This window comes from Bolinopsis microptera, chromosome 3 (genome assembly GCF_026151205.1).
Source record: "Bolinopsis microptera isolate Bmic1 chromosome 3, MBARI_Bmic_1.0, whole genome shotgun sequence".
NCBI lineage: Eukaryota > Metazoa > Ctenophora > Tentaculata > Lobata > Bolinopsidae > Bolinopsis > Bolinopsis microptera.
The window spans coordinates 20,141,626-20,165,954 of NC_087074.1; the positions used below are offsets into that span (position 1 = coordinate 20,141,626).

Below are 24,329 nucleotides of genomic sequence, written 5' to 3' on the forward strand. Positions count from 1 at the left end.
GTTTCCTCGCCGACTTTCACGACTAGCAGATTACAAATTTATTTGTAAAATTTAAGCTCATATAGTGCATTTAAGCTCATATAGTGCATTTAAGCTCATATAGTGCATTTACAAAATTTGGAGAAGATAGGCGGAAGGATTCCCTACTGCTAATTAAAGTAAGTACCAGTAGGTATAATTAAATAAGATGGTATAACCTCGTATCTGTTACAGTATAAATTTTATAGACAAATGAATGAATCTGATCCAGCAAGTTCTTTCTCCTTACAAAGAACTAGGAAACTCCTTGTTGTAGCGACGAGTCAGAAGAATTCTGATAGAAAGGTACTGATAGAAAATAAACGTTATTCTTATTTGATTCGTTAATTATTTAGTCGTAATCAGACACATGGGATCCAAGAAACTTGACCATTCCATGTGGAATTTAACCCACTTACCTGGAAAATGCTCATGATTATCTTCTCCAAAAGAAGTTATCTTCTCCAAAAGAAAGGCGATGAGGTACAGGTTCCAGTTTCCTGCTACTAAGCAACCTGAAAATATGGACAGAAGGTCACTTTGAAGACCTTTGAAATTTGCTGCTTTTCTCTTTTAGCATCAAGGGTCCCAACATCGCGGTTTCTCAACAACAACGCAGTTTCGCATATTACCTGTTTATCAAAGAATGCGGTGAGCGATTGGGGAATTTGTCGTTATCGTACAGATTAAGCTGTCTCATAACAGAATTTAATTCCTCGGTTTAAGTTGAATTCCACACGGAATGGTCCGGCTTCCGAATACTAACCCCTTCTCACGCGAGAAATCTCGATATGGGCCGGTCCTCGTAAAATAGTTTGTATTTGTAACGCGCGAAAATATTATACCGACAAAATATTAAGGTTTGCAGTTGTAACCTTGACAGAAAGGCGCGTCGTAATGCGCGCTATGTCTTATTTCCCGGTTTTTTTTCAGAACCCATCTCAACATTTTTGGCGGTGACGCACGTTCTCATGGTTTTTGATAAGTCTTCTATCTTGTGGTACCTTAGCTATCATGAGCTGTCACCTGACCAATGGAGGTTGAACTGACTGTTACTGGAGTACAACGCTGTTACAAGCCTAGTCCAGGACAGATCGACCTTTCTAATTCTCCCTAGGATGCTAGTGGACCCTTTTTAACTCTTGATAACACGTAAGTTGATACTGTCACTTGTTTTGTTTTTAGAATGTATTAAGTTGGTTGTCTGTGAACCCTGAGCCGGGCTACCGCAAAAACATTCGTCTAATTTTAGCGCACGAAGAAATCTGAGGGTTGGACCACATGTGTCGACATATCACATTTAGTGATTATACTGAAACATTTTCACACATTTGAAAGTTTTCTCTTTTTCTGAAACTTTTTTACTCTCCCCAAACTTTTGATTGCCCATTTTTATTTCTTCATACCAACTGTCCATGTCGCTTGAATGACGTGAATGTAAATCTTCTTTGGGTACATGTTGAAGTGGGTAATAAATGATTTTATTTATCTTCGTTATTTTCCTACTGGAACCTGCTATCGCAATTTGCACTTTTGCAGGCTATAACTTCCTATAGAAAGACGTACGTGAAGTATGCTAAGCTTCGAAGGCTTTGAAAATGTTCCCATATAAGCCATGTTTACATACATCTTGTGAAATAAAAATACTTACATTACGAGTTATAGATAGAAGATTAGAGGCAGAAACGGCGATATATTCCTTTGAAGCAAAATAATCTTTTTATTTCATACTTTCAACAGCCCCGTAGTTAATGACAGGAAACCATCTTGGTAGTGACTGTTAAAAGGTAACCAGACTGTCCTCGCCCGGGGCTCCGCTCATAGTATAGAGTGTATCATTTACTCAAGTAGCCCTGTTCGCTGTTTAGTCCTAATCGCGGTTGTCCGATCATTTGGCTGAATGAAGCTTTGTGAGCTTTATAAACCAACAGATTACGTATCCCACAGCAAGGATTGACTATTGATATAATATATATTTATATTAGGACACTACAAACTACTTGAATATCCATACGAACTCTGTTGGGTTCTAAGCCAAATGATCGGGAAGTGCATCTCAGTCCGTGAGTCCGTAATACGGGTTAAATAAGAAGCTGGTAGTGAGTAGCCTGAAGCGAATACGGTTTGGTTCTCACTATCTTAAACGTGCCTCGCATGATCCTCCGTCAGTTGCTTATGTACTGAATAGAAGAGCATAAACTAAAAATAATCATTTAATTCAAAGGTTTTGTCTGAGAAGGGGCAACACTTTTAAGAACTGAGTTTTTTCTTTCATTTACAAAAGTACAAAGTAACATGTGAAATGTTAGCCTCTCTGGAGTATATTTATCTCAGAACCTCTCAAAAAATAAGCCTTCGAGCCTCGAGGGCCTCAGTTAATTCAAATGTTGTATAGAAATATATTGACCAATGTGAACACTTTGCACGTCTATCTTAAAACCTCGTAAAGTCGTAACCTAATTTACCACATGTATTTTTGTGGGAAGGGTATTGTAGATGAATTCAGAGAGTTATGCCCATGATATTGAACCTTATTGACCCAGAACTTTGGGCAGCAGTCCAGTGCGGAGAAACCGTAGCTGAATTATGCACAGATGGTCATAGTAATTAATTCATTTTCCCTAACTGAAAGTCTGAAAGACAGAAAGTTCCAAATTTTTGCCTAGAAGCAGACTTTCATAACAATGGCCACGTATGGTAACAGTATGTTTAAGTTTCTAAAGAGTATTATATCTCCACCTCTGTAGACTTGAGCAACAGGCATTGTGCTATAATACTATATAATATATACTGTATTGTCCAATACTACTAGCAGTGGGCCCTGTTTTACATTACAATCCCCTGTAATGTAGAGTAACGACGTTACATTGCTCATTAGTAAACCTCCCCCCACCTCTGTACCTTCTGAATAACAAGGTACACGCGGCCATCAAAGGTTATTAAAACACTGTACTAAAACCAAGAATATACTGCCCCCTAAAACCCCTGAGTCACGTGCTGCTGCTCCCACGTGGTCCGCCCACACGTGCGCGGCTCACCGACTCTTATTGGCCCCTCTGTTCAACACCACCAGAGCACGTGCGCGGCTCCACCAGAGCACGTGCGCGATACGCGACAGTCCCGTGGTTTAAGAGAGCCATTATATGTGGTGAGCTGACTGGAAGTGTAGCGGGGGAAGCAGTGCAATTGTTTAACTAGTGTGTATACATGGCTCATGAGAGAGAGAGAGTTGGAGAGAGGGCAGCATGGGTGTAAGGCCCTTGTTCACCGCTCCTTGTTTTTTGTTGTACTCTTGTGGACTGTGGAGCTCACTTCTAGCATATTCTAAAGGAGTAAAACTCTCGTTTTGTAAGCCACTATTGTAGTAGTTAGATGTATTGTCGGATACTAAAGCTCTCTTCTCGTCAGTCATCTGACGAGCACAGTGCCAAATTGAACCAGGTCTTCTCAGATACTTAGTGCGTTGGCACATTGAATGGGTAGTTCTCTTCTGATCTGCCGTCATCTTACTACAGTATCTTGTTATCCCTGTCGTCCCGTGTTTGTGCGTTTCGTGTAGGTTGTGCAATTGTAAACATTTCAATCGCCTAATTTGATGAGGCTTCGTTTACACTTTCACAGATCAGCTGGGATGTAAGCAATGTAACTCCGATACAGCAGGTCGTGACATAATAGTGTCCACTTCATATTTAGATGATGGGGTCTTGAAGTGATTGGTCATGGAAATTTATTGTATGACGTGTTAGAATTTGAGAGCAGTAGGGCAGATATTAATAATCAAAAATATGTGTCTTGTCTTTTACAACCTTAATGTTGAACTCTTCAGAAAATACTTTTCATAACACAGAAGTATTATATAAAGTAAAATATACTTCAAGTGGATATTTGTAGTCCCCCACCCTACGCTTAATATGTAGTATTACATGTATAGTGTATAAACTATATGCATGTAATATGTAGTATTACATGTATAGTGTATAAATGTGAACTTTCAGCCAGTTACGTCTTTAGCTAGAATCAACATTTTTTGATGTGGTATAAAGCATCTTATTGTTATCAATCTCTTGTTTCAGGAGACATTTTGTACGTAATTTGTATGATCCGGTATATCAATCACCCCCATCCCCGAAGCAGGGTACAGCTCCAATCAGGAAAGCATTTCAGCTCACTGAAAGGAGCTGCTTAGACCGTTTGTTATCTCGCTCCATTTTATTTTTATCTAGTTACATCTTGTGCCGTTTATTGATTAACTTTTCTGCATACATTAATTATCCTTGCGCTTATCAAAGTTAACTCCGCATGAAACTTTTCCGCAGAATCAGAATTCCTGGCTTCAAACATATCTTCATTCAATCATTAAATCTGTTCAACCGAGCAAGCAGAGATCCTTTATCTGCACAGATTCTATTTTGGGAGAAGGGAAGTAGTTAGTTTTTAAGATTGAGAGCCAAATAATAGTTAAATTCTTTCACGTGGCGTTTGACGACTACTATTCATCAACATCATTGTTTGAGCGCTGTGTGGAACCGTAATCTCCTCCTAGAATTTCACGTAATTATCACTTTTTTTCTGCTCTGTTAAGTGAATATTTAGAGCTATAGAATTTTCTATATTATAGTTCTCGGCTGTACGAACCATTAATATCTGTTAATTGTATTGTACGGCGAAAATATACGGCTTTGAGAAACGTCATGAGCTCAGACATTAGGCTCTTTTTACATCGTTTGGCTGAGTTCTGAGTGCGCAGTGTTTTTACATCGATTCATCATTTTCTGTCCTTTTTCTGCTTTTAGATAAACAATTAATGTGCGAACACTCTTGCATGGAGAATCTTGCTGGAACTGGAAGAACAACATTGGTAAGTTCGTAGTTATTCAATCTATCGTATTTGGAAATCGTGATTTATAATACTGCTGGCATTTGAGTTTGACAACCACTCAACGATGAAAGGAACAGAAGCTGACCATCCTTCCAACTTTAATCATATTGACATGTCTTTTTATCCCCTGATCATAGACACGCGATCCTGTTCGGCGAAACTTCATGTCGAGAATGTCGAAAAACTAATTACTTAAGGTCCACCTGGTCCTAATTAATGTTTAATAATGTACATAAAAACCATCCTCTCACGACACATGGACACACAGGTGCTCTGTGCTTCTCCACAGAGCACCTGTGTGTTATCATGTGCTTCTCCTACATTTCTCAGTATCATCAGCATTTCTTAGTATCATCAGTATTTCTCAGAATCATCAGCATGCGCTATAAGTTGTCATGCGGGCCGGGCTCTTCAATAATTCACACTGCCAGTAAAATCATTGAGAATCAGAGTACACGTTATTAAAACTAGGGTTAACACATCACATCTTAAAAGAATCTCGACCGCAATTGAAAAACTGGGAAGCTTTATGTCTGACTTCGGTTTACGGTCGCGTTATAATAATTATTATAATTATAATGGAAAATTGTAAATATTCAAACTTTTTAGTGTGTCAAAGAATTACAAATTATTCCATTCTGATGAGGTCGTTACTCATATGCAGTATTATTATTATTTTTAAATCGTCCTTATTTGGCAAAGGGCAAATATGAGTTCGCATTTAAAACAGTTTTTATTTCTACTCCCGTATTCCATATTTGCTACAAGAGAAACGCCATTTTCAGACGTGAGGAGAGTTAGGACTCCTCCGACTACATTAAATTAATTCCTTCTGTAACGTCCTCAATAAATGTAATAGATTTGTAGTGTTGTAATTATAACGTCCAACCAGTTTACAGTTATCACCTTTGATTCTTTAGAATCTGTCAAATAACCATATTTATAAGTTGTCAAGATTTCAAAAAAATTATACCAGATTTGGCTATAAATGCCCGTAAATATAAATATCGCTTCGGTATCTTAAATAACTTTTTGATTCTGTTGTTATATTTGATACAATATGAGAAACGCCATTTTCGGACTTGAGGAGAGTTAGGACTCCTCTGACTACATTAAATTAATTCCTTCTGTAACGTCCTCAATAAATGTAATAGATTTGTAGTGTTGTAATTATAACGTCCAACCAGTTTACAGTTATCACCTTTGATTCTTTAGAATCTGTCAAATAACCATATTTATAAGTTGTCAAGATTTCAAAAAAATTATACCAGATTTGGCTATAAATGCCCGTAAATATAAATATCGCTTCGGTATCTTAAATAACTTTTTGATTCTGTTGTTATATTTGATACAATATGAGAAACGCCATTTTCGGACTTGAGGAGAGTTAGGACTCCTCCGACTACATTAAATTAATTCCTTCTGTAACGTCCCCAATAAATGTAATAGATTTGTAGTGTTGTAATTATAATATAACGTCCAACCAGTTTACAGTTATCACCTTTGTTTCTTTAGAATCTGTCAAATAACCATATTTATAAGTTGTCAAGATTTCAAAAAAATTATACCAGATTTGGCTATAAATGCCCGTAAATATAAATATCGCTTCGGTATCTTAAATAACTTTTTGATTCTGTTGTTATATTTGATACAATATGAGACACGCCATTTTCGGACTTGAGGAGAGTTAGGACTCCTCCGACTACATTAAATTAATTCCTTCTGTAACGTCCCCAATAAATGTAATAGATTTGTAGTGTTGTAATTATGATATAACGTCCAACCAGTTTACAGTTATCACCTTTGATTCTTTAGAATCTGTCAAATAACCATATTTATAAGTATAAAGTTGTCAAGATTTCAAAAAAATTATGCCAGATTTGGCTATAAATACCCGTAAATATAAATATCGCTTCGATATCTTAAATAACTTTTTGATTCTGTTGTGGAATAATATCATCTCTCCCTTTAATATATAACCAAGCTTAGACAGCTTGTTCGATCGATTATTTCTTATTTGGACGCCACCAATAAAGTCCTGCGCCTCGAAATATTTCAGGTAAATACACACGCTTCATTTCAATATCCAAACAGTTTTGTGAGTACCCAGTCTATATAAATATCCCCTTGATAATGGACGCTCTACGTTCAGCACGAAAGTTACATTTGATCTGGTGGATTTGTGGGATGTGTCGGGGAGAGTAGGCGGTTAGAGTTTGACTACCTCATATGGTCTGATTAGTGTTCAGTATGTGCTTTGTTTTTACATTAATCGTACGAGATATAAGCTGGGATTAGATCGGGGTGGCTCTTTGTTATTGCTCTTTGTTATTGCTCTTTGTTATTGCTCTTTGTTATTGCTCTTTGTTATTGCTCTTTGTTATTGCTCTTTGTTATTGCTCTTTGTTATTGCTCTTTGTTATTGCTCTTTGTTAATGCTCTTTGTTATTGCTCTTTGTTATTGCTCTTTGTTAGCGCTGCTTGTTTTGTTCGCACCGTTTGAGTACATATTCGGATCTGCTAAATGCGAGTAAACTTCCCGATCCTAGTAAATAGTAACCAAACGTTTTGAAAGCAACAATGGTCCCAATTATTATAATTGTTTTAGTGTCGTGTAGTTGCCTTTGTTACCGAATATGGATTGGAATTGCCCAAAATCTGTATACATCTGGTGGAGAACCATATTTTTGTGACACGTGTCACAGCGTCAACCAATCAGCTTCCAGCGTTAACCCATCACGACCCGGAATAAATTTCAGGTGTCAAAACAAATACGGTTCACCTCCCTACCCTGTACTGAGTGTACCCAGATCTATAATCAATACTTGAAACCATAACGCAGTCTCACTAACTTGGTAATTGAGGCTCCACCATATGCAATGTGCTTACATAAGTGAAAGTAATCTGGAAGACATAGCTCTCTTGCGTCAAACTGTACTCTAAATAGTATTACCACATAGGTCTTGACGTGAGAGAGAGAGAGAGTGAGAGAGAGTTCTCTCTCTCGAAACTTGAGCTGATCTTGTACTCTTTGACTCAGTACTTGTCGTGTTTCTGACAAGTCTTCGTATGCTGCAGACGCATCGGCTAAATATTTGGTTTACATTCTGTTTTCGTAGATAAGACCCTGGGGACAGGGACAAAAGGGAATCGCGATTTTTCCCATTCTTTGCGACAAATTTTATGTATAGTCTGTCAAAAATCGCGGTATCGCGATTTTTGGGCAAAATAATCGCGATTTTCTTTTGTCCCTGCCTGGGGAGATCGACTGCACTGTCGTGTCACACTGTCACAGCGCTGAGATAGACGACAGGAAAATTTCTAATCTAGGACGGAATCTCCCGATAAGGTGCGACTTGAACCTGAAATGGTTTTACCATGATAATGCAGGTAATAGTGGGAAGGTAATAGCAGTTAATAGTGGGAAGGTAATAGCGGGTAATAGTGGGAAGGTAATAGCGGGTAATAGTGGGAAGGTAATAGTGGGTAATAGTAGGAAGGTAATAGCGGGTAATAGTGGGAAGGTAATAGCGGGTAATAGTGGGAAGGTAATAGCAGGTAATAGTGGGAAGGTAATAGCGGGTAACAGTGGGAAGGTAATAGCGGGTAATAGTGGGAAGGTAATAGCAGGTAATAGTGGGAAGGTAATAGCGGGTAATAGTGGGAAGGCAATAGCAGGTAATAGTGGGAAGGTAATAGCAGTTAATAGTGGGAAGGTAATAGTGGGAAGGTAATAGTGGGAAGGTAATAGCGGGTAATAGTGGGAAGGTAATAGTGGGAAGGTAATAGCGGGTAATAGTGGGAAGGTAATAGCAGGTAATAGTGGGAAGGTAATAACGGGTAATAGCGGGAAGGTAATAGTGGGTAATAGTGGGAAGGTAATAGCGGGTAATAGCGGGAAGGTAATAGTGGGAAGGTAATAGCGGGTAATAGTGGGAAGGTAATAGCGGGTAATAGTGGGAAGGTAATAGCAGGTAATAGTGGGAAGGTAATAGCGGGTAATAGTGGGAAGGTAATAACGGGTAATAGCGGGAAGGTAATAGTGGGTAATAGTGGGAAGGTAATAGCGGGTAATAGCGGGAAGGTAATAGTGGGAAGGTAATAGCGGGTAATAGTGGGAAGGTAATAACAGGTAATAGTATGAAGGTAATAGTGGGTAATAGTGGGAAGGTAATAGTGGGTAATAGTGGGAAGGTAATAGTGGGTAATAGTGGGAAGGTAATAGTGGGAAGGTAATAGCGGGTAATAGTGGGAAGGTAATAGCAGGTAATAGTGGGAAGGTAATAACGGGTAATAGCGGGAAGGTAATAGTGGGTAATAGTGGGAAGGTAATAGCGGGTAATAGCGGGAAGGTAATAGTGGGAAGGTAATAGCGGGTAATAGTGGGAAGGTAATAGCAGGTAATAGTGGGAAGGTAATAGCGGGTAATAGTGGGAAGGTAATAGCAGGTAATAGTGGGAAGGTAATAACGGGTAATAGCGGGAAGGTAATAGTGGGTAATAGTGGGAAGGTAATAACAGATAATATTATGAAGGTAATAGTGGGTAATAGTGGGAAGGTAATAGTGGGTAATAGTGGGAAGGTAATAGTGGGAAGGTAATAGCGGGTAATAGTGGGAAGGTAATAGCAGGTAATAGTGGGAAGGTAATAACGGGTAATAGCGGGAAGGTAATAGTGGGTAATAGTGGGAAGGTAATAGCGGGTAATAGCGGGAAGGTAATAGTGGGAAGGTAATAGCGGGTAATAGTGGGAAGGTAATAGCAGGTAATAGTGGGAAGGTAATAGCGGGTAATAGTGGGAAGGTAATAACGGGTAATAGCGGGAAGGTAATAGTGGGTAATAGTGGGAAGGTAATAGCGGGTAATAGCGGGAAGGTAATAGTGGGAAGGTAATAGCGGGTAATAGTGGGAAGGTAATAGCAGGTAATAGTGGGAAGGTAATAGCAGGTAATAGTGGGAAGGTAATAACAGGTAATAGTATGAAGGTAATAGTGGGTAATAGTGGGAAGGTAATAGTGGGTAATAGTGGGAAGGTAATAGTGGGAAGGTAATAGCGGGTATAGTGGGAAGGTAATAGCAGGTAATAGTGGGAAGGTAATAGCAGGTAATAGTGGGAAGGTAATAGCGGGTAATAGTGGGAAGGTAATAGCGGGTAATAGCGGGAAGGTAATAGCGGGTAATAGCGGGATGGTGATGTAACCAGTGCACAATGACTAGCCGGGGTTATTGTTACAAAATACAATGAGTGATGGTGCTGGAGTTGGGACCAGGTCACAGTACATTACATTAGGGCTATCTGAATCACTTTACACTGATTGACCAGTTCACTGGTATCATCAGCCAATTAAGTTGCAGAATCACTTTTACCTGCCCCGCCTCCGCATCATGAGTCATTCATGACCCTGGCTTCGTCGATTATGTCTCCGAAGTGCAATCGTCAATATAAATTAAAATTGCGACATTACATCTAAATGCCCCTAAATGATTAGTCCTATTTTCGGAAATTTACAATATTTTGTGTCAATAAATAGAGTGAACCCTATCCTGCAAATAGTGCCAGCTGCTGAGCTGCAGGGCCATGGCCATTGGCCAATCGATTAATGAATATGAATCAAGTCATGTCGTGGTTATGCCATAAATCATGATCATTATTATATGGCAAATTTTACCATTTAATTACAACTGGACTTGCTAGTGGCATCTGAGTTAAACGGTTCATGTAACTTGCCGTATCAATTGCATATTCTTGGGGTATCAATGATTGCTTGTTCCTTGAACCATCATACTATTTCCAACATATTCTTGGGTTTGGTGAGGGATAATTTTGTCATATATCACGCTGCGCGACAGTAATGATAGATCTTCCGACGAGACACAGTTGCTAAGGATTAACTTCATACTGAGCAGAGAATTCTCAGGCAGTTTCTCTGACAACGTTGTGTGGATTACTGTTCAGCAGGGACAAAAGGAAATCGCGAAATCCTTTTGTCCCTGCTGTTCAGTGTTCGTTCAATATTGTGCGAAGGCGAATTTTAACGCTTTGTAAAGTATGGTGGCGGCGAATTTTAATGCCTTTTACCTCCGTATTTGTACTCCATAGTTGTACTCCTTCTGTACCATCCAATTAAATTTCCTCATTTCTCTACTCTCGAGATTATGCATGATGCACTCCGAATGCTTCACTCTCAGGTGTTTCAGATTTCATTATCATCTGATCATCATTCCCTTTTCATAGATCGGATTAGTTGTTATGAATTATGATTTTATTGGATCTACGTGTTAAACCGCTATACTGTAGTCTCACAATATTAATTGTAACCTGATGACCCCGCAGCTAAACCAACGTGTTCGAGACTCAAGTAGTCAAGTTCTCCTAACTATCTAACAGTAACACAGACTCGTTACAAACACACCGCCTGGTGTTTACACACTGATATAATCACGTGACAATGTGAACAGCTGTGTGTGTGAGCGGTGTACCATATGTCCCACATGCACGCGGTTAACAATTACTATCTGAACACAGGGGGTTGTAGTATCTGGCATCGTGTTCTAGAATGATCAGCAGGTGTCCTCACTTACATCCTAACTCTCCAAGCTCTCTCTAGCTCTCTCTCTCCCTCTCTCTCTCTCTCTCTCCCTCTCTCTCTCTCTCTCTCTCTCTCTCTCTCTCTCTCTCTCTCTCTCTCTCTCTCTCTCTCTCTCTCTGCTCTGAGCGTCACACTCTCGCCGTCGCTCATAGTCGCTCTTTCTCTCTGGACTAGCTGGTCTCCATTCTGTACGTTTTATCATAATGACCCCGTATATTTGCTCTCTTGAGTGTAGGAGGTCAAGGTGCCCAGCTCTCTCCCCTATACCTGGCTCTCCATAGTGGGTGTTTGAAGGAGAGCTAATGGCTGGCCTGGTGTAATGGCTTATTGCCGGTTATATAGTACTATCCACCCTCTCCCCCCCCTCTCTCTCTTTCTAAACCACAGTACACTAAACAGCTTTGTTCACACGTTTTGCCTGTACCCCCTGTTTAAGTACACTGGGTGCTGTGTGTGTTCCTGTAAATTGCAGGCCCCTACTCCCCCTACTACTACCTCTGGGTAATGTGACAGGTCATCGTATTAACTTTACTACTCTCTCTCTCTCTCTCTCTCTCTCTTGTTGGTGGTAGGAGTTGTTCATGTTCATGTTATCCAAGCTCTGTTAATTGTTGTGATTCCTACTTCTTTCCTAACTCTGTTAATTGTTGTGGAACCTACTTCTTTCCTCACTCTGTTAATTGTTGTGGAACCTACTTCTTTCCTCACTCTGTTAATTGTTGTGGAACCTACTTCTTTCCTCACTCTGTTAATTGTTGTGGAACCTACTTCTTTCCTCACTCTGTTAATTGTTGTGGAACCTACTTCTTTCCTCACTCTGTTAATTGTTGTGGAACCTACTTCTTTCCTCACTCTGTTAATTGTTGTGGAACCTACTTCTTTCCTCACTCTGTTAATTGTTGTGGAACCTACTTCTTTCCTCACTCTGTTAATTGTTGTGGAACCTACTTCTTTCCTCACTCTGTTAATTGTTGTGGAACCTACTTCTTTCCTCACTCTGTTAATTGTTGTGGAACCTACTTCTTTCCTCACTCTGTTAATTGTTGTGGAACCTACTTCTTTCCTCACTCTGTTAATTGTTGTGGAACCTACTTCTTTCCTCACTCTGTTAATTGTTGTGGAACCTACTTCTTTCCTCACTCTGTTAATTGTTGTGGAACCTACTTCTTTCCTCACTCTGTTAATTGTTGTGGAACCTACTTCTTTCCTCACTCTGTTAATTGTTGTGGAACCTACTTCTTTCCTCACTTTGTTAATTGTTGTGGAACCTACTTCTTTCCTCACTCTGTTAATTGTTGTGGAACCTACTTCTTTCCTCACTCTGTTAATTGTTGTGATTCCTACTTCTTTCCTCACTCTGTTAATTGTTGTGGAACCTACTTCTTTCCTCACTCTGTTAATTGTTGTGGAACCTACTTCTTTCCTCACTCTGTTAATTGTTGTGGAACCTACTTCTTTCCTCACTCTGTTAATTGTTGTGGAACCTACTTCTTTCCTCACTCTGTTAATTGTTGTGGAACCTACTTCTTTCCTCACTCTGTTAATTGTTGTGGAACCTACTTCTTTCCTCACTCTGTTAATTGTTGTGGAACCTACTTCTTTCCTCACTCTGTTAATTGTTGTGGAACCTACTTCTTTCCTCACTCTGTTAATTGTTATGGAACCTACTTCTTTCCTCACTCTGTTAATTGTTATGGAACCTACTTCTTTCCTCACTTTGTTAATTGTTGTTGAACCTACTTCTTTCCTCACTCTGTTAATTGTTGTGGATCCTACTTCTTTCCTCACTCTGTTAATTGTTGTGGAACCTACTTCTTTCCTCACTCTGTTAATTGTTGTGAACCTACTTCTTTCCTCACTCTGTTAATTGTTGTTGAACCTACTTCTTTCCTCACTCTGTTAATTGTTATGGAACCTACTTCTTTCCTCACTCTGTTAATTGTTGTGGAACCTACTTCTTTCCTCACTCTGTTAATTGTTGTGGAACCTACTTCTTTCCTCACTCTGTTAATTGTTGTGGAACCTACTTCTTTCCTCACTCTGTTAATTGTTGTGAACCTACTTCTTTCCTCACTCTGTTAATTGTTGTGATCCTACTTCTTTCCTCACTCTGTTAATTGTTGTGGAACCTACTTCTTTCCTCACTCTGTTAATTGTTGTGGAACCTACTTCTTTCCTCACTCTGTTAATTGTTGTGGAACCTACTTCTTTCCTCACTCTGTTAATTGTTGTGGAACCTACTTCTTTCCTCACTCTGTTAATTGTTGTGGAACCTACTTCTTTCCTCACTCTGTTAATTGTTGTGGAACCTACTTCTTTCCTCACTCTGTTAATTGTTGTGGAACCTACTTCTTTCCTCACTCTGTTAATTGTTGTGGAACCTACTTCTTTCCTCACTCTGTTAATTGTTATGGAACCTACTTCTTTCCTCACTCTGTTAATTGTTATGGAACCTACTTCTTTCCTCACTTTGTTAATTGTTGTGGAACCTACTTCTTTCCTCACTCTGTTAATTGTTGTGATTCCTACTTCTTTCCTCACTCTGTTAATTGTTGTGGAACCTACTTCTTTCCTCACTCTGTTAATTGTTGTGGAACCTACTTCTTTCCTCACTCTGTTAATTGTTATGGAACCTACTTCTTTCCTCACTCTGTTAATTGTTGTGGAACCTACTTCTTTCCTCACTCTGTTAATTGTTATGGAACCTACTTCTTTCCTCACTCTGTTAATTGTTGTGGAACCTACTTCTTTCCTCACTCTGTTAATTGTTATGGAACCTACTTCTTTCCTCACTCTGTTAATTGTTGTGGAACCTACTTCTTTCCTCACTCTGTTAATTGTTGTGGAACCTACTTCTTTCCTCACTCTGTTAATTGTTATGGAACCTACTTCTTTCCTCACTCTGTTAATTGTTGTGGAACCTACTTCTTTCCTCACTCTGTTAATTGTTGTGATCCTACTTCTTTCCTCACTCTGTTAATTGTTGTGGAACCTACTTCTTTCCTCACTCTGTTAATTGTTGTGGAACCTACTTCTTTCCTCACTCTGTTAATTGTTGTGGAACCTACTTCTTTCCTCACTCTGTTAATTGTTGTGGAACCTACTTCTTTCCTCACTCTGTTAATTGTTATGGAACCTACTTCTTTCCTCACTCTGTTAATTGTTGTGGAACCTACTTCTTTCCTCACTCTGTTAATTGTTGTGGAACCTACTTCTTTCCTCACTCTGTTAATTGTTGTTGAACCTACTTCTTTCCTCACTCTGTTAATTGTTTAAATGGAACCTACTTCTTTCCTCACTCTGTTAATTGTTGTGGAACCTACTTCTTTCTCGACTGATGATATTTTGCTATACGCTCATAATAGGTACCGTGTTTATGACGTGATAAGTGCCGTGTTTTTTTTTTTGTAAAACTAATTTCTGTAATACTAATTAGTGTTTGTGATATCATAATAATATGTGCCTTTTATATAACTGTATAGACGTGGATTCTGGCGGGGAGGCGAAGCAAAATTTGTTTCACCTCTTAAATTTGGTAATATTGTGTCGTCATAAAAGTTTGTTTCACCTCCCCAGAGGTTGCTAATGAGGTATGGATTGATCACATATTTGATTACGGGTTAACTTTAAGGTAAACAAATTTGCTTCACCTCACCACCAGAATCCACGTCTAAAAATACTGTTTTGATTACTTATTCTTCATCTTTCCGACTGATTATAATTAAAACGATTAATCCTCAAATAGTTCCCTTCAGATTCTTATAATTATTTAAGGTAACCTGACACACGGGACCCCCCGGGTTTTAGTCTTGTTTTGGTGATTTTAATGTCGTGCTTGGATTGGTAGGCCTAAGATTGAGGTTATGTTTTGGTAGGTTTGGAATAGAGTTTTAGATAGAGGTTAAGATCTGTAGGACCCCTTTTTGTCAAGATACTGTATTGGCCCCGCCCCCCCCCCCCCTCCTACACCCCTGGCATTGGGACTGTATTATATAAAATCACGCACACAAATGACACAATCGATTAAGGGTTGAGCAATAAATTCAGCTCCGACAATATTGTAATATTGTATACCTAACTACCTCACTAAAATGCTGATGATTTGCATGTATGATGTACCTTATCATTTGAGAGAGAGACAGCTGTGAATGTATTAATTGTTAGCATTTTTGTTTTATAGCAACACAGAATATTTGTTTCAAGTATCTTTTTTATTTATATTATATTATGTCTGAAGTGGAGTAGAACATACTGTAAATTTACTATTAAGGGGGGGGGGGGGGGGGGGGTTGGGGGGGGGGGGGGGGGTGGCTAACACACGATGTGTTAGGCTCCCAAGGGTGCATGCACTGTGAAATCGGTTCGATATTTATCTAAAACTGGTATGGTCTCATTCTGAAGTATCGTTAGTCGACCAATTTATGGGCTATCAAATTTGTTGGGCATGTTCTTATAAGGCCATATATTTTTGCTCATAATTCGGCTTTTTTTCTTAACTTCGTCCAATTTCGTAAAGATTTTGTTTAGGGCTATTTATTGTTGACGGTCCGCGTTCCCATCAGAATTTCGGGTCCTTTTTTCCTGATCAACGTAAATAAGATGTTTAACATGTTTACTGTGACCAGTGACTAAAAAACAAGATGAAGTCGACGAAATAGTAATTTGTTGCGTTGGTTGTTTTGGGACAAGTCTCAAAGCAACCAGAAATAGGGCTCCGTAGAATCTTGCATTTTAACCAGTGAGGTGAACGCATCCTATATCACGCGACATTCTCAAATTGTATAAACCACGGTCAACAATCATTCAAATCCGTAGCTTGTCAGAATGCGACATCTCTTTACCCACTTGAAGCATCCAACGTTCAGTAAAATATCTTTAGCTGCCACTTTTAATATCGTTATTACATCACTATCCATATTTTGTTTGTTGAGCTCAGCTTAGTTCGATTAATAAGGTCATTGTTGATGAAAATTCAACTATTTAAACTTAAATCATCGATTCCTAGAAAGTCTTCATATTTAATTCGTTTATTAAATAGTGATAACGTTTTACAAGATAGAGTGAGAGAGAGAGTGAGAGAGAGAGAGAGAGAGAGAGAGAGAGAGAGAGAGAGAGAGAGAGAGAGAGAGAGAGAGAGAGAGAGAGAGAGAGAGAGAGAGAGAGAGAGAGAGAGAGAGAGAGAGAGAGAGAGAGAGAGAGAGAGAGAGAGAGAGAGAGAGAGAGAGAGAGAGAGAGAGAGAGAGAGAGAGAGAGAGAGAGAGAGAGAGAGAGAGAGAGAGAGAGAGAGAGAGAGAGAGAGAGAGAGAGAGAGAGAGAGAGAGAGAGAGAGAGAGAGAGAGGGAGAGAGAGAGAGAGAGAGAGAGAGAGAGAGAGAGAGTGAGAGAGTGAGAGAGAGTGAGAGAGAGTGAGAGAGCAGAGCATGTCGTTCAAATCAATCCCATTAGACTGCGCGGTGTACACGGCTATATAATATCTTTATATCTTTGTTATATATACCTACATTGAGATAGAGATTGCAGTTGATTAGAGCTTATATAGCAATGTACTCAGTGGTGGCGGCTTACCTGCGCACCTTAACTGCTAGCAGTTCTTTATGCTGCCATTTGTGGGTTCGGTTCTTTCATTTTATGTTTAATGTTGTACTATGGGACTTATTGTCGACTTTCTCTTTACCGGTGATGTAGAAGAGTTTACTGTGGTGGAGGGTGTTGGATGCCACTCGCCATTCCGATAATATGTCAAATAACTCCCAATCATAACCTCGATATATCATTAAATTTAATAATATGTGTTGGGTATAATTTGACAGCTTAATGATTTTGTCAGGTTGCGCGGTGAATGGATATATCATGATAAATATCATCAAATGATTTTTCAAAATCATATTTTTACCAATTGTTGAATCTGCTTGTCTGACAGTTTATATTATAGAAATGCCGTTCCTAAAAACAACATATAATCAGCTATCAAGTAATCGCATTATCACGTGATCCAAATTTTAGACGTTCTGTACTTAATGAGAGTTTTCATATAGAAATCTTCAGGGTTTTTAAATTGCTGTTTGAATAGAGACAAATTGGCAGCGCAAGCATGTAAAGCTAGAAGCTTTGCATAAATTTATAAGCTTAAGTTTAATATTCGGAATGTGATAGATTGCAATATGTAAGTAAGAAAAATCTGAGCGTTAACTCTTCCTACCATATGCTAGGAGATCTAAATAGTTGGGATAGCTAACGATATGGGAGGTGACGACCTTGCAGCGGAAGCTGCAGCACTAAAACAGAAAATAAGGGATTGTAGAAAGGAAATGTGTGATACTCAGCTTATCAACGAGACGGGCGACATCGAGACCATCAAGTTGACTCTTCGTGTTAGGAAAACTCTGAGAGGTCATCTGTCAAAGGTTTGTAGTAAAGTTGATTATATTGGCGATTCTCTTCTTGACACAATGACAGATGATTAAGGCGTACTTAATTTTCGAGTCAAGCAGAGAATCGTATAATGAAATAGACATATGTGACGGGTTATCCAAACGTAACACTTACACATGTTTAAAAAAAGGGTGACCAGTTTCAGTGACCCATATCTTGTTCAGGTGTACGCGATGGACTGGGCTGAGGACAGCCGACACCTTGTCTCAGCTAGTCAGGATGGTAAACTCATAGTTTGGGACGCATACACCGCCAACAAGGTCCACGCTATTCCACTTCGTTCTTCGTGGGTCATGACCTGCACCTACGCTCCTTCCGGTAGGGTAGTTTGGTGTTTGTGGCGATATACTACTTTAACTAACATCGACTATGGCCTACCTTTCAAATTTGCTTGCCTGCTGTTTTAGCTTAGTTATAATCTGAGCAATATCGTTGTTGTCACAATATTGGACGCACACGTTTATATGATATTATATAGAAAGATGCTTTAAGCATCGAAAAATACCTCTGATTCTACTCTGATTCATGAATCAAAATGTTGTTAAACTTTAAGGGCACGCGTGCGTACGTGTTGCTTTAACTTAAAGCAACACGTACGCACGCGTGCCCTTTATTGATTTTTATTTTCTCAGGAAACTTCGTTGCGTGCGGTGGCTTGGACAATCTATGTTCTATATATAACTTGAAGACTAAAGAAGGCAACGTCAAAGTAAGCCTCATCTTCTTGAAGCCTTTAACGCGACATATTAGTGATTATGATTTTTGTACGAGGTTCGGAAAAATACACCTTTACATTATCATATCTTCCAGGTAACAAGGGAGTTGGCGGGACACAATGGTTACTTATCATGTTGCAGGTTCATCTCATCATCACGTCATCATCACGTCATCATTACGTCATCATTACGTCATCATTAGTTTACATTATCATATCTTCCAGGTAACAAGGGAGTTGGCGGGACACAATGGTTACTTATCATGTTGCAGGTTCATCTCATCATCACGTCATCATCACGTCATCATTACGTCATCATTACGTCATCATTAGTTTACATTATCATATCTTCCAGGTAACAAGGGAGTTGGCGGGACACAATGGTTACTTATCATGTTGTAGGTTCATTTCTGATAAGCATCATCATTACGTCATCATCACGTCATCATCACGTCATCATCACGTCATCATTACGTCATCATTCTTTACATTATCATATCTTCCAGGTAACAAGGGAGTTGGCGGGACACAATGGTTACTTATCATGTTGTAGGTTCATTTCTGATAAGCAGATTCTTACTTCCTCAGGTAGGCTCTCTATTCACTGTTACTTGTATTTTATATGTGTAACTAACAGTGACTCACCAATACCAATACTAATGAACTGAGTGCTGGTCCCAAGTCCAGACACCTTCATCTATTGCTTTTCGTTACTATGACCATGTCTAGTCTTTGACTAATGATTCGCACATTTCCTGGGACAATTTCTCACCTCAGAGGAGGGTATTCTTACGAGTGTTATCTCTCGATCAATGATAACACACATCACGTCATCATCACGTCATCATCACGTCATCACCACCGTCATCATCACGTCATCATCACGTCATCACCACCGTCATCAACCTACGCCTAACCAGCCGTTTAGCTGTACACCAGGACCGAGGAAGAAGTGACATTACTACCTCCTTATATCAGCGCCACACATCATTTAACATTACTACCTCCTTATATCAGCGCCACACAACATTTAACATTACTACCTCCTTATATCAGCGCCACACATCATTTAACATTACTACCTCCTTATATCAGCGCCACACATCATTTAACATTACTACCTCCTTATAACAGCGCCACACATCATTTAACATTACTACCTCCTTATATCAGCGCCACACATCATTTAACATTACTACCTCCTTATATCAGCGCCACACATCATTTAACATTACTACCTCCTTATATCAGCGCCACACATCATTTAACATTACTACCTCCTTATATCAGCGCCACACATCATTTAACATTACTACCTCCTTATATCAGCGCCACACATCATTTAACATTACTACCTCCTTATATCAGCGCCACACAACATTTAACATTACTACCTCCTTATATCAGCGCCACACATCATTTAACATTACTACCTCCTTATATCAGCGCCACACATCATTTAACATTACTACCTCCTTATAACAGCGCCACACATCATTTAACATTACTACCTCCTTATATCAGCGCCACACATTATTTAACATTACTACCTCCTTATAACAGCGCCACACATCATTTAACATTACTACCTCCTTATATCAGCGCCACACATCATTTAACATTACTACCTCCTTATATCAGCGCCACACATCATTTAACATTACTACCTCCTTATATCAGCGCCACACATCATTTAACATTACTACCTCCTTATAACAGCGCCACACATCATTTAACATTACTACCTCCTTATATCAGCGCCACACATCATTTAACATTACTACCTCCTTATATCAGCGCCACACATCATTTAACATTACTACCTCCTTATATCAGCGCCACACATCATTTAACATTACTACCTCCTTATATCAGCGCCACACATCATTTAACATTACTACCTCCTTATATCAGCGCCACACATCATTTAACATTACTACCTCCTTATATCAGCGCCACACATCATTTAACATTACTACCTCCTTATATCAGCGCCACACATCATTTAACATTACTACCTCCTTATATCAGCGCCACACATCATTTAACATTACTACCTCTTTATATCAGCGCCACACATCATTTAACATTACTACCTCCTTATATCAGCGCCACACATCATTTAACATTACTACCTCCTTATATCAGCGCCACACATCATTTAACATTACTACCTCCTTATATCAGCGCCACACATCATTTAACATTACTACCTCCTTATATCAGCGCCACACATCATTTAACATTACTACCTCCTTATATCAGCGCCACACATCATTTAACATTACTACCTCTTTATATCAGCGCCACACATCATTTAACATTACTACCTCCTTATATCAGCGCCACACATCATTTAACATTACTACCTCCTTATATCAGCGCCACACATCATTTAACATTACTACCTCCTTATATCAGCGCCACACATCATTTAACATTACTACCTCCTTATATCAGCGCCACACATCATTTAACATTACTACCTCCTTATATCAGCGCCACACATCATTTAACATTACTACCTCCTTATATCAGCGCCACACATCATTTAACATTACTACCTCCTTATATCAGCGCCACACATCATTTAACATTTAACACCGTCTCCTTCAGTTAATAACCTGTTTGATTTTCAGTTCTAGGACATCTCTAATCTCTATGTACCTAATCTAGGGGTAGGCAAAGAGCTAAACGCTATTATAATATTATTTCTTATCGTGGGCATTAAACTTGCTCCTCTTTTTCCATCTCCGATACGTATACTGTATGATCGGAGAATAGCATGGGGATTATTTTTAATTTGTTTACTCCTGTTATCTTCTGCATAAGGTTAGTTATGCGGCGCGTATTTAATTTCATTATAACAATTTTCGGAGTTTTCTTTCCTTACATCTTTTCATTTTTCTGGCATCAATTATAGTCAATACAACTGTTTGCTACTGTCGAATACTCTCATTGCTAAATTTCATCCCCGATTTTTATCAAAAAAAACTTGTTTTGGCTAGTATTTAGGTCATTGCTAAATTTTTACATTAAGAGCCTATTTTTTCGCAATTTCCCATGCTAAGGCCCTTTTTCCAAATTTACATACATCTTTGCGAGGGCATACTTTCTCTACATACCCTTTTTGGAACAGCACTTGATCGCAAGCACAAGTGCTCATGCTTCTCCCAGCTGATCTACAGGCTACTGCACGGCAATAGGGACGCAAAATGATGGCAATTAAATCACCCTGTTAAAAATAATCTTGAATGTTTAGCAGCGACTATTAGACTAACTAAACCTGATATGCATGTTCTTTATGTAGAAAGTAGATAATATGTAGTTTTTATATCATATTTTAGACTGATATACGGAACAGAGTGGAAACAAAGGATAAGGTAGTTTGAAAAATACACTACTAAAATATCAATAGTTAAAACTAAAAAACTAGTTTTGATTTATGATATTATACCATTATATTTTTCAAGCTGCCTTATCTTTTGTCCGACCAGAATTACAGGATTAATATCTAAGCTGACATTACACCAGGTGACACGACGTGTGCCTTGTGGGATATAGAGACTGGACAGCAAACTACCGCGCTGGTGGGACACGAGGGCGATGTCAACTGCATCTCTCTTGCTCCTGACGGCAACACATTCATATCAGGTCCGTAACCGGGACCGTTTCTTTCTAAATAGTAAAGACGTTAATATTAGGAACATTGTTTTGTGATAGGTTAACTCTGTATTTCTTTTAGTTTTATGATTTGAAATAAATTTAATACAAATTTTGATCGTTCATGGAGATGGCGTGGATGATGGATATGAAATTAAAAGAGAAATGTTAAATTTATGCCTGTCACGGCGATTTCTATCAAATCTGGTAACCTGTAATTGGCAGGATCCTGTGATACATCGTCCAAACTATGGGATATTCGAGACGGTATGGCAAACCAGACCTTCTACGGGCACGAACTGGACATAAACGCTATTTCTTTCATGTCTAACGGACTAAACTTTGCGACGGGCAGTGACGATGCAACCTGTCGAATGTTCGACATCCGGTCAGACCAGGAAGTTGCCTGCTACGGAGGTGAACACATCATCTGTGGGATCACTTCCGTTGCTTTTAGCAAGAGTGGCAGGGTCCTCTTTGCTGGGTATGATGATTTTAATTGTCATGTCTGGGACGTGTTGAAATTGGAACGAGCCGCCCAATTGATGGGGCACGAGAACAGAGTAAGCTGCTTGGGGGTCAATGAGGAGGGTGTGGCTCTCTGTACTGGAAGCTGGGATAGTTTCCTCAAAATCTGGAATTAGGGGGACTTTGTATGTCATAATATACACTGACTATCCCATATATATATCAGGCCCTGTAATACTTGTCTCTTAAAACTGTAAGAATTCTGAAAGTGTAAAAGGTACAATAATAATCATTACTTATACTCACCTACTCTCAATGTATGAACTTAATGTATATCATATCTTGGCAATTCGGTATTTGGTCATATCTTGGCAATTCGGTATTTGGTCATATCTTGGCAATTAGGCATTTGGGAATTTGTAGATACTGTATTAAGTTAATTCATCATATCATAGAGGTCATGTTCAGTATTCACAGTAGAATTAGCACCGTGGTGTACCTACCTACCTACCTATTGGTAGTGTGTTACCATGTTTACTTACTGGTGTGCCTACCTACCTATTGGTAGTGTGTTACCATGGTTACTTACTGGTGTGCCTACCTACCTATTGGTAGTGTGTTACCATGGTTACTTACTGGTGTGCCTACCTACCTACCTATTGGTAGTGTGTTACCATGGTTACTTACTGGTGTGCCTACCTACCTATTGGTAGTGTGTTACCATGGTTACTTACTGGTGTGCCTACCTACCTACCTATTGGTAGTGTGTTACCATGGTTACTTACTGGTGTGCCTACCTACCTACCTATTGGTAGTGTGTTACCATGGTTACTTACTGGTGTGCCTACCTACCTACCTATTGGTAGTGTGTTACCATGGTTACTTACTGGTGTGCCTACCTACCTATTGGTAGTGTGTTACCATGTTTACTTACTGGTGTGCCTACCTACCTATTGGTAGTGTGTTACCATGGTTACTTACTGGTGTGCCTACCTACCTTTTTGGTCATATCTTGGCAATTCGGTATTTACCATGGTTACTTACTGGTGTGCTGAACTTCCCAAGGTAACCTTTTGATCGGCGCTGCAAATTTTTTTTCAAAACTTCTAAAAATTCTTACAATTGTCTACAAAACATTACAAAATTTGTTTAACAATTTGTTACCATAAAAGTAAAAGGAATTTTAAAAATATCTAAGAAATTTTTTAGCAGAAGTATTTTTCTATTATAACTTTAAAGTTACTCTTTTTTGCTTGGAACAGGAAAGCGAGCCGCAACATAGGAGGCATATATCCCGGTTACCTAGATATTCCAAGAATATTCGTTCTACAACTAGTGTACATAGTTTTGATGTTTGGATATTGGATCCCTGGCCCTGGTAATACAAAATCTGTTTTCCGAGGTGCGGTTTTTAATCTTATTTGATTGACAGTAGTGCGTTATCAGTAGTGCGTTATCGTAGTGCGTTATTATTGATAAGTAGATGAGAAACCAACCTTTATTAATTTATGCCATAATTATGTCTGCATCTGATTTAATGTGAACCTGAGGCACCAGTGAACAGTG

At 39.0% G+C, this 24,329-nt stretch overlaps 1 protein-coding gene across 2 annotated transcripts; it reads left to right on the forward strand.

Moving 5' to 3' along the window:
- Positions 1–231: 231 nt before the first annotated feature.
- LOC134813309 (guanine nucleotide-binding protein subunit beta-1-like) lies at positions 232–23,710 on the forward strand. 2 transcript variants are annotated; one of them, XM_063821004.1, is made up of 8 exons: positions 232–324; positions 952–1,170; positions 17,695–17,889; positions 18,082–18,235; positions 18,550–18,626; positions 19,139–19,220; positions 22,167–22,286; positions 22,521–23,710. In XM_063821004.1, exons 3-8 carry the CDS (start codon positions 17,725–17,727, stop codon positions 22,937–22,939), a joined length of 1,017 nt encoding a protein of 338 aa, XP_063677074.1. In that variant the 5' UTR covers positions 232–324; positions 952–1,170; positions 17,695–17,724; the 3' UTR covers positions 22,940–23,710. The 2 variants fall into 2 exon arrangements, with proteins under 2 accessions (XP_063677074.1, XP_063677075.1); XM_063821005.1 differs by lacking the exons at positions 232–324; positions 952–1,170 and having other exon boundaries at positions 17,458–17,889.
- The last annotated feature ends 619 nt before the right edge of the window (positions 23,711–24,329 follow it).